General features: G+C 39.2%; 1 protein-coding gene across 8 annotated transcripts in view; it reads right to left on the bottom strand.

The window, feature by feature from the left end:
- Positions 1-16,496, bottom strand: part of pde4cb (phosphodiesterase 4C, cAMP-specific b) — a 119,754-nt gene that overhangs the window by 17,717 nt on the left and 85,541 nt on the right. For 6 of the 8 annotated variants that reach the window (XM_088077601.1, XM_088077603.1, XM_088077600.1 and 3 more), the window contains 6 exons: positions 6,683-6,874; positions 5,599-5,640; positions 3,664-3,700; positions 1,794-1,867; positions 1,664-1,713; positions 1,325-1,437 (listed from right to left, as the gene is read on the bottom strand). In XM_088077601.1, coding sequence (XP_087933727.1) covers positions 1,325-1,437; positions 1,664-1,713; positions 1,794-1,867; positions 3,664-3,700; positions 5,599-5,640; positions 6,683-6,874 — 508 coding nt within the window. The remainder of the gene's footprint in view (positions 1-1,324; positions 1,438-1,663; positions 1,714-1,793; positions 1,868-3,663; positions 3,701-5,598; positions 5,641-6,682; positions 6,875-16,496) is intronic. The other 2 variants (XM_042515324.2, XM_042515312.2) reach the window with 1 other exon arrangement.

Below are 16,496 nucleotides of genomic sequence, written 5' to 3'. Positions count from 1 at the left end.
AACTGGAAAAAGCTGCCAGGACTTGCAGTTTGTCGATGCTGCTCTGCACACATGGACAGGACCTAACCCAAATAAAGTTTTTGAAGAAATTACTCCAAAAACAAGTGACACACCAACTCTGTCCTCTGCTGATGAAACATCACAGCTGTTTGTGATTTATGTGAGTTTTTATGTTCTTACTTCAGGGTTCCTACAGCTTAAGGCAAGTTAGATTTAAGACTTTTTAAAACTCAAAGAAAAATTTAAGACCAATTTAAGATAACTAAAATTGAAAAAGCTTGTTAATTTCTTAGCTGATTGGGCGCAGTAAATGTATACTGGTGTTTTTTGGTTCCTTTATCCTGATCTGCATGATGTTAAACTTGGTAAAATAAATAAATAAATAAAAATTTAAAAAAAACAAAATAGGCCTGATACCAATTATTTCACACTCCAACATCAGAAAATTTTTTTAAGGCCTTATTTTTAGATCAATTAATTTAATGCCTTTTAAGATTTTTTGAGCCTCATACATCCAGAACTCTCATGCAGGTGCAAAACGTACATGCTAAATAGCTGTTGGCTGTTGTCTTTGTGATATGTTTAGGTAAAACGTATTGGCTAAAACACAGGTGACGAGAGGTGGCGCAACAGTTGGCCTTTGTCGCCACAAGTTCTTTGCTGTCAGTTTGGTGTGTCTGTGCCGAAAGAGAGTATGATAACAGGACTCAATCTCTTTCTGAATTTGGGCTTTGGAACCTTAGTGCCATCATCTGATAATGTTCCCAAGGTTTTCAAAGCAAAATGGGACAAAGATCAGGTTCAAACCACTTTAACTGTAATGAATTAGAAACTTTATTTATCTATATATTTTTGATAAAGGAAAGGATTGCTCTCATAGACCGCTTAAGATCTGTGATGAAATGTTTTAAGACAACTTCAGGGACTCATTTTTAAAGGTATCCTATGCAGAATTTCCCTAAAAACGATGTATAGACTCAATACAGATATAGGGCATTTCAATCATCACTTATGACCCCCTAGACGTGTGTGGTAATGTATTTAGGACGTATCTGGGCACCGCATACAGGTTAGGTCAGGACTTTGTATAAACGTAGCGACCAGGTGCCAGACCATAAGCAGCACGCATCCAAGAGGAAGCTACAATAATCACACAGTGCTGCAAAAACACAAATACAGTGAAGTGAAACACCAAGCTCGATGAATCTGGGGTTGGCTTTTACTTTCACTTTTGCTGGAAATACTGTTTACAGGGATTAACTGACAGTTTCTGTGTCGTGTACCTTTAAGTGTCTGCATGAAGCTGAGTCAAATGTTCTCTCACCTTATTGGATGCCATCTCGCTGACTGAGTGTCTTGTCTGCAGGGTCTCCAGCTGGTCCAGACACCAGTCCAGCTCTTCCAGAGTTTCCACCGCCAACTTTTGGTAGGGCTCCTCTGAAAGGTCAGAGGTCACACAAACACGTTACAGATCAGTTGTAAGACTGCTATGAAAACATTCATAGACAACTTTCCCAGTTCAAATCAGAGCTACGTGATATAATGCGCTTAACACCATGTTTGTACATGATGCATCAAAATAAACAGCATAAATCCATTTTCAGAAAAAGTAACATGACAGATTTTGCAGTTTGTCCCATCATACAGGCATATTAACACCAACCTGTAAGACATGTCTTACACATGGGTGGCTGGTTGTTGCTTGATGGCCGCCTGTAACAAGGAACAGGAGGTGTTAGTAGAATAAGAAGAAAACAAGCAGTTAGTCATCCAGTCTGTTTTCTTGTTCTTACTTGTTTGTCACACGATCTTGCAGATGGGTCAGAACAGCAAAGTTACTTCTCACTGTTCGTAGACTGGCAAGAACCTAAAAGGAGAAAAAGAGAGGAGTGAGTATTGGAGGGAATGAATGGGAATGGAAGGCCACATCTGAGACATGTCCCTCGTGGTCTAACACTTGGCCGAACGCTTGGGACAAACTCTAACTGAAATCTACAAAGACAGTGCAAATTACAGGTAAAGATTCTTTTGACCAAATTAGAGCACAAACGACTGAACGGCAGTAGCTCTGGAGGTACACTAGCCTATATATTTAGTTAGAACGCCAAATCAAACATGGTTAACAACCTGCAGCTTGCGCAAAAATGTAGTGCAATTTGCGATAAGTGCAGGTCAAAACTGTTTTTTACAGTAACTTTTGAGGCAATGATACCTAAATGTGTTACTGCAGTCTTTGGTCTTTGCTCGAGCTCAAGCTTTAAAACTGCACTTAGATGCTTACTTGTAATATATAGCATTAAAAACACGATGGGTAACATCAAGTTGTGCAATAATTGTGGTAATATGACGGGTAAGAATTTGTCAGGTAAATTAGTTTGAAGAGGAAACAGACAACTATTCATCACCATTAAAACAGCAATGTCATTATTTTAAAGTCATTCCAAATGATAAGCTAAAGCAAAACAAAAGTAAATTATAGATATCAGTTTGGAAATAAAACATATACACAGATTGTGTTAATAATGAGCAAATGTTGAAGAGCACACATGCACACACACACGCGCACACACACACATGCACACACGCACACACACAAAGACTCAGAGCAAGCTGTTCAATACAAAGTGTGTGTGGGTGTATATCTGTGAAAATTGAACCATCTCTTATTCCTTAAACTGGTGAGTAAGGGCTAGTGTATTACTTAGAATGGAAATACCGCAGTGTACATTAGGATGTGTGTGTGTTAACTAGTGCTCAATGCTAAAAGACAACACTGCTGCAGACCAAATACAATAGCGAACAGCAGGTAACATTACATGAGAACCCAATTTCTTTGCAACATTAAAACTTCAATGATCGCATTTTTCAGAAATGTAATAAATAAATAAATATTGCCTGTAAAGAAATCTATGGTGCCCTCCTAAAGTTGTCAGAGCACGGCTGAAAGGAGTTAATGTCCTAGGATATCACAATGAAATAACTATACATACACAGTAAATCCTTGTGAAAATGGATTAAAAGGAGCACTGATAATCAATATCCTCCATGTAGTTTGTTCTACCTATCAGGCAATCGAATAAACACACAATGGACAGAACCCCCTGTCCATTGTTTTATGTTTTTATGACCCACTTTACATTTACATGGTTTTGAGAGATGTCTTTATTCAGGAGGTGCTGTCAATTATTGTATTCTAGATTAACGGCTGGACTAATGAATCCATCAAATGACAAGTTTTCATCAGAGGAAGATGAATGTGGTTACTGCATACTTCAGCAGCTAGTTCTACAATGAGCTACTTTCAGTCAGGACTCCTCTGAGTTTAAACAATTTTTAGAAACAGTTATAGACATTTTTTCATTCACAAATGAGTTTAGGTATCCATGCAAACAAAACCATTAAAAATAAAAATAAATAAAATAAAAATCATTTTTTAAAAATGTATAGTGTAACTGTGCTTTCTAGCATAAACTGTCCTTAACGTCAAACCAAACTACTGACCCCTGTTTTACAGGTTGTCGGTTTCCACCTGTCACCAAATCAATGCTAGCAAACAGCTGGGTTGAGATTCAGTTTTATTCACTTGTCAGATTTAATTTAAGTGGCCAGCACACTTTGGAAATTCCTGGCCTTATAAAACCAGCTACGCAAGAGGCAACTAACCTGTGCAAATGGAGTCACGATCATGTCTTCTCCATGCCTGCAAGAACCACAGACAAACACAAGGAGATATCCAGTGAAAAGGCCATGTGATACAAAAATGCTAACACAAACACACAAACAATGACAACAGGTACTTCAGTTTGTTGTCATCATCTTACTGTGAAGACTGTAAAGGAAGAGTTAAGAGTTCAGTTTCTATAGTTGATCTCAAATATCACACAGGACATAAGGAGAGGAGATTATTTTAGTTATACAAAGATTTCTTAGAGGCAAAGATGCAGATCAGTCAACCCTCATGACCAAAGAACCACTGCTTCAAGTTTCAATAAGACTGCAGTACAGCGGGTAAAACAAGAGGTGAGAGAGGAGGAAGACAATAGGACAAAGACTCGTCACTAGCAGGGGAGTATGTCTCGATACTGCATCTACCCCTTGAAGTTTAACTTAACCAGTCACAATAACCTGCACTGAGTGATGTTTTTAGGAATAAATGACTGAAAAGATCATTTGTAGCTTAATGTTTTAATTCTTATTAAATTTGCCAAGTAAGCCCAGACAAGCTGAGTACCTGCTGCTACCTACCAAATGGATCCAGATTATTAGTAACACTGTTGATGGATTTGGTGGAGCTAAAAGGCAAGTGCATATTATAATTACTGTCACTGGACGACCAGAAACTTGTCTCCAATGGGATGATAACGCAGGCAAATATTTGCTAATAAGTTAGCCATGAAAACTTTACAACCAGATTTCAGACCTGTGTTTCTTTGAGGGTTTAAAATCAATTGATGCAGATTTAATGTTGCTCTTATGCCTCAGAGATATATATTTGTATAACTAGCACTGTGTGCAGGTGAGGAGCTGTGTTAGTGCAACGGGTGCTGGGAAAACAACTTTTGGCCAACATTTGAAGAGGTAGAGCTTTCTGAGAGTTTAGGGTCTCAACATGCACCTCATAACCATTCAGAGTTGAAGGTAAATTCATGCTGCCAGTGAAAAGTACAGTATCAGAGTCAGCCTGTCCAGCAAACATTTTGACTTTGAATAATTACAGCACTGATATTCAACTTATGACCCGCAGGCCAAACCTGGCCCCCCAAAAGGCTGCCGTGTGGCCCCCAAACCATTTCCTAATTTACAATTTTTTTTTTTTTCACACTGGGAATTGTTTTTGTACTTTCAGTATACATATGTTGCCATAGTGCATAAAACAGCTTTAAATAAAGTTTGTTTATCAAAAAGTGCCTGTGGAGAATCCCCCAAACCTCCCATAAGAGGTCCTAGCTAAGCACCCAATGTCCTAAAATCCTAGAAATGTCCTAAAATCATAGAAACATCCTCAAATCTTAGAAATGTGCAAATATCCAATATATTAAATTCTTAATCTGTCCTAAAGTCCTAGAAACATAATAAAATCCAAGGATTTCAAGGATTTTAGGACGTTCCTAAAATCCTTGAAATTTCCTGAAATCTTAGAAACATCCTACAGTGCTAGAAAAATGTCCTAAAATCCTAGAAACATGTATGGGGCTGCTGCGTCTGGCCCCTGGCCTCCGTCATTTTGCAGAAGTGGTCCCCAACCAAAGCATGTTGAAGTATAGATATGACAGCCTGTGCTCACTGGTTTTCACTGTTTTATGAAATCAAAGCTCTGATTAAATTGGCGAATGTTTGTACTTGTGATACCAGATCACCATCTGTCAAATGCTTGCTGGAACTGTTTCACAAACTTTGCAGGGGTGATCATTTTGGAGTTGAGCATCTAAGATATGCTATTCAGGATGTGGTCAGGAAAAGTTGACGTATAAGTGGGGTAATGGGGGTGGGGGTGGGGGTGTTGGAGGGGCGAGGGGTGATAGGTTTGACTCATGACAGCATGGCACAGCCCAAAGAGATGAACAGCAAAATCACAGTAGTTTTCACACTTTGTCTCACCGAGGTAGCCAATTGACTTCCCAATGCTTCAATCCCTCCTCCCTTCAAAACAAAGGAGCGACAGCTATTGGTGGTCGAGGCCCCATTTACACTCTGGCTTCAAAGAGACTGCTAGCTGCGCAGAGAAATCTTAAGCTGTATAAACAAGCAGAAACTGGATGAAAAACTAGCTTTGAGCCAAGATTATAGATTTAACCAACTAAACTTTATTGCTATTTATGCTGAAAAACCTGAGCTCTGCTACCAAAAGCCTCTTTAAAGCCAGGTGCCAAAAATGCACTTTTTAGAGTGTAAATAGGACATGAATAAATACAGACAATAAATTACAGTTTTTTCAAAGTAACTCCACTGTAACATTAGTTAAACAGCCCATGTGATCTGATGCTATATACTGTATATTGTATGTGCAGATCAAATGAAGGCATGAAATGCAAAATCTGTTTCTCTCCTAAAAGAGAGAGTCACACTAGAGAGCTTCAGAATTTACTACATGTATCCCAGTGACAGTGATAAAAGCAATGTAATAATGTATTTTTCTTGATTATACGACTTTTGTATTTATTATCATTATGAGATTCCTTATAAGCTCCTACGGGTTTCTTAATTTCACCTGTACTACCTTGTATTCTTTTGTTGTTGTATTTCTCTTGTTTTGTTCAGTGCAAATACATTTTAAATCTATTTAATCATATACGTATTGATATCAATGTTTCATTTTAGTAAGGCATACCACTACTGAGTGATTTTGGAAACTCTGAAATCAAGTGATTTGTTGGTATCCAGCAACTAGTCTGAACCTGGATGAAAAAAATAATAACCTTACACACAGACACATCATTAAACATTTATATGTCATTGTCATATTAATAAGCTCTTTCATGCCTTCAATCATCAGCTGCTTTCAGAAAGTTTGTGGTTGTTTCTTCTGGAAGAACAGCGGCCAGTCATTTTTTTGTGCAGCTAAGCAAACCAGTATATTTCCCTCTTAATCAGCAGCCCCACATTGTAAAACAACACAAAGCACGGGCTAAAGACCCGTTTATTGCTTTTAAAATGATACAGAGAGCATCTTTAAAATACTCACAGGTCGCTGGCAGTGGACGAGTTGCGGGACATAGTTTTGGGTGAAAGGTCGAAGTCTGAGTCGGAGCGGTAGAGGAAGGACTCGCGTCGCTGACTGTGGGGGAAGTTGGCCTGAAGGACCAGACCAGAACCCGGGCTCGTCTGAGAGTCCAGTGGACTGCGACCCACCGAGAGGCCATTCTCCACATCAAAACTACAGAGAGGGAAACGGAGAAGAAATACGTGAATACTAATGTTATACTTTCCACCTATTTATTAGGCTGCTATAATTATTCCTTTAATTTCATTATTTTGGCTGATCTTTGATCAGGTTACCTGCTGATAGCACGTACTTATTTTTACAGAACAAAATAATTCTACTATTACTACTATTGCTTATTTTAGTGGTATTAATACTATGCTTTAAAATCTTGCATTGTCAAGGCATGCTATTTGTAAAAGTACTTTGTAAATTGTAAGGCTTTAGTCAAAATGCATGTACTAAGCATACAACTGGAAAAATCATACTGATAGAAACTATGACCATGCTACATGACACCCAAATAATCTGATACTGATATGAAGCAGCTCCTGCCGCTGCTGACCATGGACACATGTGGAGACAGAAAGGACAAAGCTAAGATAAGGTTAAGACAAGGCAGTAATAAAGCCTCTGCAGAGTGACTGGAGCAGAAGACACAGAAGGCTGCGTGTCCAAATTTTTTAATATACTGCAGCATGTTTCTAATTCTAAAAACAAAACAATGACAATAACAACAGTTGAAATTATAAAGGGACACAAGAGCAGGATGTGTGTGAATATTAATCTGACAGTGTGAAAAAATCCTCAAAATAGCAATTAGGCACTGAAAGCCATGTCTGCTTGCTATAAAAAGGACAAAAAGGTTAGATTCAAATTTTCCACCCCGATTGCGAGCGTCTTTTTAAACAGGTGACCTTGTGATTACTCACTTTTCGCAAACACACACTCACACACACATTTTTCCCTGCGCTATTGCTGCATGACGTCAACACTGACTTCATGCATGGTGCATCAGTAGAGCTGCTTACCCATAACCCCCCCCCGCCACTCCCGCTATCACCCCATCGCAGCCACCACATTGAAAGGCACCCCTGTTACTGCACAAAGTTCTTTAACGTCAGCATCATTTTATTAAATCTGGATTTTATTGGCACTATCAAAATAAAATGTATTTCCATAAATCTGCCCTTCTTAACCAGCTGGATGCTGCATCACAGCTCGACTCTGCCCTGATTTAATACCTTTGAAGTCCCTCCAATCAAGATGAGGTCAGTGATCTGAATTTGAGGGTATTACAAACATCCACTTGACAAATTCACATTTAATCAGCATTTCCTTTGAATCAAACTAGTGAGACAACCGCAAAAGAGCAAAAAGCTAAAATACTGAAAGATGAACGAGGAGGTATGGAGCAGACCTTCACTTTGAGTTTTTGACTGAACACAGATTTTTTTTCAGAATTTTCTTTGCATTTTTTCAGCCTCACCATGGTTCACATTTTCCCAGAGAAGCTGTGCCTTGTTTTGGGACACACCAACTCGACTAATGCACTCTTTTTCAAAAAGCCTGAAACCAGTGACCATTTGGTTACAAAATCCACTTCATCACTGACCGGAATCATATCACAAAAATGTTTTCTATGTTATCAAATTAAAAGAATGTTTAGATTTTAAAGCACTATTATGTGGATACTTGAGTGCTAATTTAAAAGTATTTGTGCCTATTTTTAACAGTTAGATCCACTGTTAACCGTTATAACTCCCCCCCTCCTTTCCTGGTCATGACAATAGAAAACAGAGCACCAACAGAGCACTGGAAGGTTGTTTCTGTTTCTATTTTTAGCTCAGCCTGCTCCAGCAATAGCAGTGCCTGATAAATGAAAGATGGCTATTATGCAATCGATGCTGAATGAAAGACCCAATTCACAGAAGCAGAGAGAGACAGACAGGAGGAGGAGGAGGGCAAGGGGGGAAGTGATCAGGAAGGCTGTATCCAGCACAGTGATGTGGCTCAGTATCTCACACCTGATTGGTGTGGCACAGCGGAGAGGAGGAGCAGAGCTGGAGCAGGGCTTACCTCAATGATAACACCCCCACCCCACCACTCCACTACACCTCACCCAACCTATTTTACACCCCCAACCTGGCTCAGTGTAGTCGGCTGTGACGAGGCTCCATCAGAGGAGACCAGTGACGTCAGAAACTATAAATAGATCTGCCTGTCATAAAAGAGGGGAGCTGGGAGACTTGTGACGGAGGCTACGCAGATACCCCCCGCCCCAGGCAGATGATTTCTCCCCTTCTCATGAATACATATATGAAGGATTTTCTTTGTCATTTTGTATTGGCTGAGAGCTTCTAGATGACTTTGAGTGCACATACAGACCATAGTATTCTCTCTTCTATTCTTAAGCTCGAGATTTTCATTTTAATCTTTTACTCAGACGAATCTCTGAGTGAGCAGGTAGGATGCTGAAGCATGTTCCTCAAGGACACTGCACAAAGATGTAACATAGTCAGATGGTCTCTACTGGTACTGAGTTATGTCCTTGAGGCAGTAATTCAGCTGTGAATTTAAATTGTTTTGTTGATCAGTTATGTCTGTAGTTTTTACATTTTCCTAAGTAATATTTACGCTCATTATTTTCTTGTGTTAGAAAGACTGTTTAGACCACGATGGGACAATAAATCTTTCCACTGAAACACAGACTTGTACATTTTGGTGTTAACAGCTGACAGTGTCCTACCACCTCTATTCAGTCCGATCTCTTACCAGCTTTAAATGAAGAATTAACCCATAAAATATATTAGCAAACAATTAATTTAGGGTTAAGTCATAGTTTTCATCCGTCACTGACACCGAGATGGTACTGATATTTACAGTACACTAACTCAATATATTGGATATGCCTTGTTCTTTAAGGCAATGCAAATTTATTTATATAGCATATTTCATAGTCAAAGGCAAAAAAGAAAGTGTTTGGCAGATTAATTAATTCAAAATTCACAAATAACAAAATATGCCCCAAGGGGCTAAGACTCATAGAAAAGTAATCTCTCTAAATCATCAGTTACTTAATACATATGCAACAGTGTATTTTTCTGCAGGGACTCTGCCCTCTACCTGTAAGTTCTTATTTTCCTCTTATTTTGCTGTGTTTGTGGGCACCGCACCCAGGCAAGGTCAGGACTTTTTAAAGGTGGTGCCAGACAGCCTACAATATACTGTAGCTACTGTAGTACTGTATAAACATCTATGAGAAAGCTACAAAAACTGAGGACACAGCACTACAATTATGCAAATGAATCTGGGGTTGGTTTTCACTTTCACAGGCGAAAGTGTTAACTGACAGTTCCTACATAGTATACCTTTAAGGCTGTAACAATGAATTTGCTGCAAAACTGATAACTTAGCACAAATTTGCTAAAGTAATGCAATTGATGGCAGTGAGAAAAGCAGATTAAAAATGATAATATATTGCATTAGGAATGTCAACCAATTGTGATTTTTCTGTCTTTCTAAAATATTTTTGGCAGCGTAAGGTTTTCACAGATTCATTATCACCACTGGGCTTTTCAGGAGCTGCAGTTAACCATTCCAGTTAACCAGCAGTCTGCCGTCTGCTGTTTGTCAATGACATTCACTCACATTTAAAAGTAGCAAAATGGGCTTCTAATAGGGAGACAGCTCCCACTACTGAGGAAAATATGGTACTGCAATGTCTCTTAAACAAGGCTTCTGTGTCTCTTTTTTAACATTCATATTGATATTTTGTTTGGAATTTTTATTTTCAGTACAGTAGGGCTGAAACAAGCTTAACATACATTCAGTTTTTTTTCTGTGAAAAGATCCATTGGTGCTGATTTATTTTCTCATCACAAGAAATTTAAAGTGGTCTTGGAAAGAGAAAGAATGATATTACGTCTTACATCAGGTGATATTTGGTTCTGCTGTAGGAGAGAAAAAGAACAATTGTGAAGGATATTTAAAAAAACAGCTAGAAAGGACAAAAGTTCTTCCAAAACCAAGGCAACAAGTAAATTAACAGACATGTTCCAAAAATCAGCTAAAAATACTGGAAAGTTAGAAGAAAAGAAAAGAGAGAGAGAGAGAAAATTACTGGAAAAAAGCACACAAATAAATAAATAAAGATAAAAAGATAAAAATGCATACATTTTTGTTCTGTAACATAATTTTAATTATGATTAAGATAATCTAAAAAAAATCTTTTAACCCTCTCACTCCCCGTCTCTTTTTCTATACCTTATTTTCAGTTTTTTTTTCTTGTCACCTTCAACTAATTTCTTGGAAAGTGTGAGACAATTCTTGACAAGTTGGTCATTGCGTTTTTCCCATTTTTTAAATAATTCAAACCAATTTGATCAGGTTTCAAAAGGTAAAATAGCTTGTGAAAGGTATCTGAATGCAGCACAAGAAATCAGATGTCTATCTAGGTGTCAAAGGGTTAAAGCCACTACTAGACAACTGCTTCTGCAGCTGGGTAAGACAGGCATTCTCCCTTGAAACAGACAGACGATAGAGATAAACAGTCAGGCAGACTGGCGTCTTGTTCATTTGCAGCACACAAAAATTTGACCTTGCTCTGTCTCCTGCCTACAGCATTGTTCTCCTATTCTCTGACGTAAATGATGGCTCCCTTTTCTCTCTTTAACTCTGTTTTACTTAACTTTTCTCACACACACACACACACACACACACACACACTTTAACACTCACATCCGAACCCCTGCTTTTGTTCCCAGGATGTTAAGTTTGTGTCTCACTGACATATCAAAGAGGGGGAAACGTGAAACCAAATGGAAAAGACTTAAGTTTAAAAGTGTTACCCAAAACAATTCCCTTTTATTATCACTCAGTAGGATTTATGTTTGCTGCATTAACTCTGCAGGAAACTGAATAATCAGATGGAATTAGGATTACAGTTTGGAGCAGAAACAATTTATGGATTTACTGATTAGTCAATCAAAAGAAAAAGACTAACCAACTATTCTGATTATTAGTTTGAAGTCATTTTCAAGAAAAAGTGCCAAAAATTTGCTACTTTGAGTATTTGCCTGGGCGGCGCGAGAGCATGACACTGATGGTGAAAGCATGTGTCACACGCCAGGAGTGTAAGAGCTGGCAACCCTGCAAGTAACTTGGTCAAATATTCACTCGTGGTGATCACATTGGCAGCGCTGTGGCTGCAAAGCTTCTGCAGGGCTGCCTGCTGCTATGAGTTCTGTATTTCCACATTAAGCACAAAACCCTCATTTATGAAGTGGTGAAATCTCCTGCATTCTCCACAGCACAGTCCTGCATATTTTCAAAATAAAATGCCTTGCGTAAACTACGAATGGGATTCTTTCAACAGAGACTTGTCAGAAGACTTTTATTTTGAACGGGAAGCAGAGAAGTTTCAGTGAAACAGACAGCTTTGAATTTCCTCATCTCTGTGACAGAGAGACTTTTACACTGAAGTAAAAGGTGCTATAGAGTCAATATATTCATCAAAACACCATTTTCACAGTCTATTTCTGCTGACAACCGTGGGCGGCACACGGAGAAAATCGGCGAGCCAACGTTTCTCTAGATGTGCTGCGGCTGACAGGCAGCTGAGAGACGCCAGAGCACTGCTGGATCGGCCCCATGGATCTGCCTAATAATACAATACCTGATCCAGCAATGTTGTCAAAATCTGGATCCAATTTGAATATTAGATTGGTGCATCCCTGGTTAGATAGTCACCTCTGGCTTCAGAAAGTTGTGATTAAAAAAAGTCTTATTTTCATCATACCAAAGAGCTGAGTTTTTGCAGCTTTATTTATTTTTTTGGATACCCCTCACTAACAGGGTAGAAACTACTCTTCCTGGAGCCCACACAAGTAAACCTTACATCCTAAAGTAAAACAAGTGTATCATTTAAAATCCCAGGCAAAAAAGGATTAAAAAACAAGAAAAAAGTAAACTGTGCTGTACTGTATTAGTTACAGATGAGATGATTGTTTTCACCAACGATTGGTTACAAATCCGCTTTATCTTACTTTTACATCAAATTAATTTATGGGATAAACAGATAACAGATAAACAGTGTTACAGCTACAGACACAATGTTCTAAAAATGTCACTATAATAAAGCTGCTGAAACAAAGAACTGCATTGATGTCACACAGAGTATCTGAGTTACAGCCACTTTGATGTTTGGCCATGCCTTGAGCCAACATTTTCATCCCAGACCGACTTTATATCATCCTCATAAAGCCTTTTCTTAGGATTAGCTTCTGCAAGTGTACCAAAATGTTTAAAACCCTCAAAGTACAACCAGTTCCCGTTGTTGTCCATGAATACATGTTTTTCATGTGCTCATGGGAACCAGGGCCGGGGGATTTAAGGAACTAGCTTTTTCTGATCTGGGATGACACAGACACAGGGTCAAAGGTCAACCCACACACATATATACATGCTTTCCCCTGTTTTCTTTCCTCATAGCGTGGGAATTGGCTGAGGGGCCTAAAGCGTCACACCAGGAAGAAGGCAAGAGGTGAGGAGGAGTAGAGCAAAACAGGACAGGGAAAACTGTGTGTGTGTGTGTGTGTGTGTGTGTGTGTGTGTGTGTGTGTGTATGAGACAGGGAGAGAGATTGGGAGAGTAAAAGAAAATCTCTAAAATGTACTAATGATTTTTCATAATTTGAAAAGAAAAAAAGAGCAGTTTGAGAGGAACTTGTCGGAAGGGCAGTGTGTGGTTTTTTTGTGTTTGTGTGTGTGTGTGTGTGTGTGTGTGCGCGCACGCGTGTGTGTGTGAGAGAGAGAGTTCAGGAAGTAACAAGAGTTTGTTTGCTTTACACCTCAAACCTATTGTATATTTGATCAGAAAAACTGCATAAAAACAACCCAGCTCCCCCTCACCCAGCCCCTTGCCTAACAGATCTTTCCTTTCGCTGTCACTGTGTGGGGTTTGGACACTCTGTATGTTTGTTTTTGCGTGTGTTTATATATTCATGATGACAGCACACAGAGAGGAGATGCTGGGCAAAAGGGCAGGAGAAGAACAAGCAGGGAAAATTGTTTATGCAGACCCAGATCTGTACATATTAAAGCAATGAAAGAAAAGAGCAGCACACCTGCTTCTAGGGTTACAGGAGCATGCCAGTTTCAAGGTATACCATGGTATGACAATTGATCATACATCCATGTATATAGGATATTCAATAGAAATGCCACTGTACGGAGAATCTCCCTTTTATTTTAGCAATTGAATAAAATGGATTCTTGTTGTTCAACAATTTTAACTCTTGATAATTGTTGACCAGGGCCTTACACTTCTAAGTTTCAGTGAGAAAATAAAATGAAAAAATAAAATCTTTTTTTTTCAGTGCAATGCATTAAAGACTATATGCATTGTGAATTCTCATGGAGAATCAACTCACAGCTTTTGAATTCAGCATCCACTGTTGTAACAGCTGGTCACTGTTGTTGAGACAAGCAATTTGGTACATGTGTTATATCTCAGTTGAGTCATTTGATTTATTTAACACTAGTTTGACTGTAGTCTCACTGTACATCAGTCTACTGCAGAGAGAAGGGAACATTTTATAACATGCAAAGATCATGAAATATTACTCTTCTTTGAGAGTGCCACACCTCCATGAAGAACCAATTGCTCTTTCCATCCACCTGACCAGCGGCTGCGGATCGTTGTCCAAAGAGAGCATATACTCTGTGTCCAACATCAACATCTGATCTCAGAGCAGCTCATGTCTCTCTAAATTTAGCCAAGGGGAGGAGAAGGTTGCAGCGAGTCAAGCCAGCTGCTGTGTTATTATTTTTCTGTGTGACCTTTGACCTACAGGCAGAGGAATGACTCCTGCCTTTGAAAACAACAGACATTTTTTTTTAACTGCCACCAAAAGAGAGACAGGAATAAAGAAGGTGCGCTAAAAATGGCTGGAGGCTAAATGTTTATAGATCAATATCAGAAACTGTGTGCAACTCTGTACATAATTATCATGACTTACTGAAGATTGTAAAAGTTGCAACCTTTGTGTGTCTGCTGTATTTGTGTCACTACAGTATGCCTGCAACTAATGCGGTTGTGCATCTATTTGCCAAGTGTTAAGTGTCTCTGCACTAGTTGTTACCTTATCTGTATATGCTTTCACAGTTTTTGGGCTGATGCTACAGCTATAAGACTGGGGGTGTTTTGTTACCATAATGTGCATTCTTCACTTCCACTTCAGGTAGACTTACTGATAACCTGGAGCACAGGCATTAACTTTCTGTTTTTAATTACACATGTACTGTAACCAGGATGAAGTACAAAAACAAAAACAAACACAGAGAGACACAAAATGACAAAAAAAAAAAAAAACCAGAATGACCCCACAGAGACATAAAACATCAGCAAGGAGCCACACAACCACAAAATGATGCACAATGACTACAAAGAGATGCAAAAGTACCACAAGATAAGAGAAAGAGAGAGACAGACACACATTACTCCAAAGAGACACAAAATGTGCAAAAAGGGCACAAAATTATCCCTGAGACCTAAATGGCTACAAAAGACACAAAACAACCACAAAGAGACACTAAATTACTAAAGAAAAAGGTAATAAGTTACTTCAAAGACGCACAAAACATCCACAAGAAGACACAAAAGCGCAATAAAAAGCACCACAAAGTCTACGTGTCTTGACCCTCGGAGAGGTGGTGCGGCCCTTAGCATATCTGTGCCAAGAGTCCTACTGTCTCTTAATCCACCCGATGCTGTAGGTACAGAGTAGATAGATCGAATAAAACCTAAAAACGAACATATGTTTCTGAAGTTAGATTGTTTTATCCAGGGATCATTGTCAGAATATTATCTTTTCTCTTGTGTTGGGACTTTGGAGTTTGGAGTTTGGCCAGAGCAGGCAGTGATTTGTTGTTTGGTCAAATACACATCCACACGGCAGTTGTTTGCTGTCATGGGTGTTTGAAAAGATGATGGTCTGCCTACACAGTTACGAAAACAATGGTGGCCTTTTCAGTAGACTGTCCCTTTAAATATAAATGTGACCAGGGGAGTGCTCAAGTGGTTAAATTTTTGTAGTGCAGGGCACCTCAAAGGTTGATTCACTCCTCCAGATGAGTATTGATTGTGGAGTCTATGTGCAGTGATTAGCTCTGTCCCTCCAGCCAGGAAGAAATCCATACAGTGGCTGATGAGCATTAACATCAATAGAAACTGGTTAGGAGAGTAACACACTGGGCCAGAACCACCCGGAACCACACACACAAATACACACACGCACACAGACAGTGTGTGATTACAGCCCCAGCAGTAGAGATCTGGACTGGGCTCCAGCATCGATCTGAAAATCGAACAACCTTACATCACACTGGTGCGCAACTGGACAGGCTAGTTCAGGGCACGAACACACACACAAACACACACTGTCTTTGCCCAGCAACAGGCCATGCCGAGTGCTCCTCTAATCATGTTCATACGACGCTAATTGGCGCCTTTCGGTGTACAGTGATTGAGTCCGGCGGTAAGACTGGAGTGTGCCACTTCCTCCTCTAATAAGCCGTGGGCAAAGCAGCAGCCAGTCACATCGCTGATCAAGATGGAGACAACAGGGGGAGTGTGTTTTCTTCAAGTCTTTCTGACTTTTTATCTTAATTGTTTTTAGGTGCCAACGTCATGTAAAGCACTCAGAATCTTACATATTGATAGTCAATAACAAGTTGAGTTCCACACAGTGAGGCTTACAAATAAGTGCTGATACCGGATCAGTGCTCGATACTTA

This window comes from Plectropomus leopardus, chromosome 5 (assembly GCF_026936395.1).
Source record: "Plectropomus leopardus strain MGB_pleo_1.0 chromosome 5, ASM2693639v1, whole genome shotgun sequence".
NCBI classification, from domain to species: domain Eukaryota; kingdom Metazoa; phylum Chordata; class Actinopteri; order Perciformes; family Serranidae; genus Plectropomus; species Plectropomus leopardus.
This window is presented reverse-complemented; position numbering and strand designations above follow the sequence as displayed.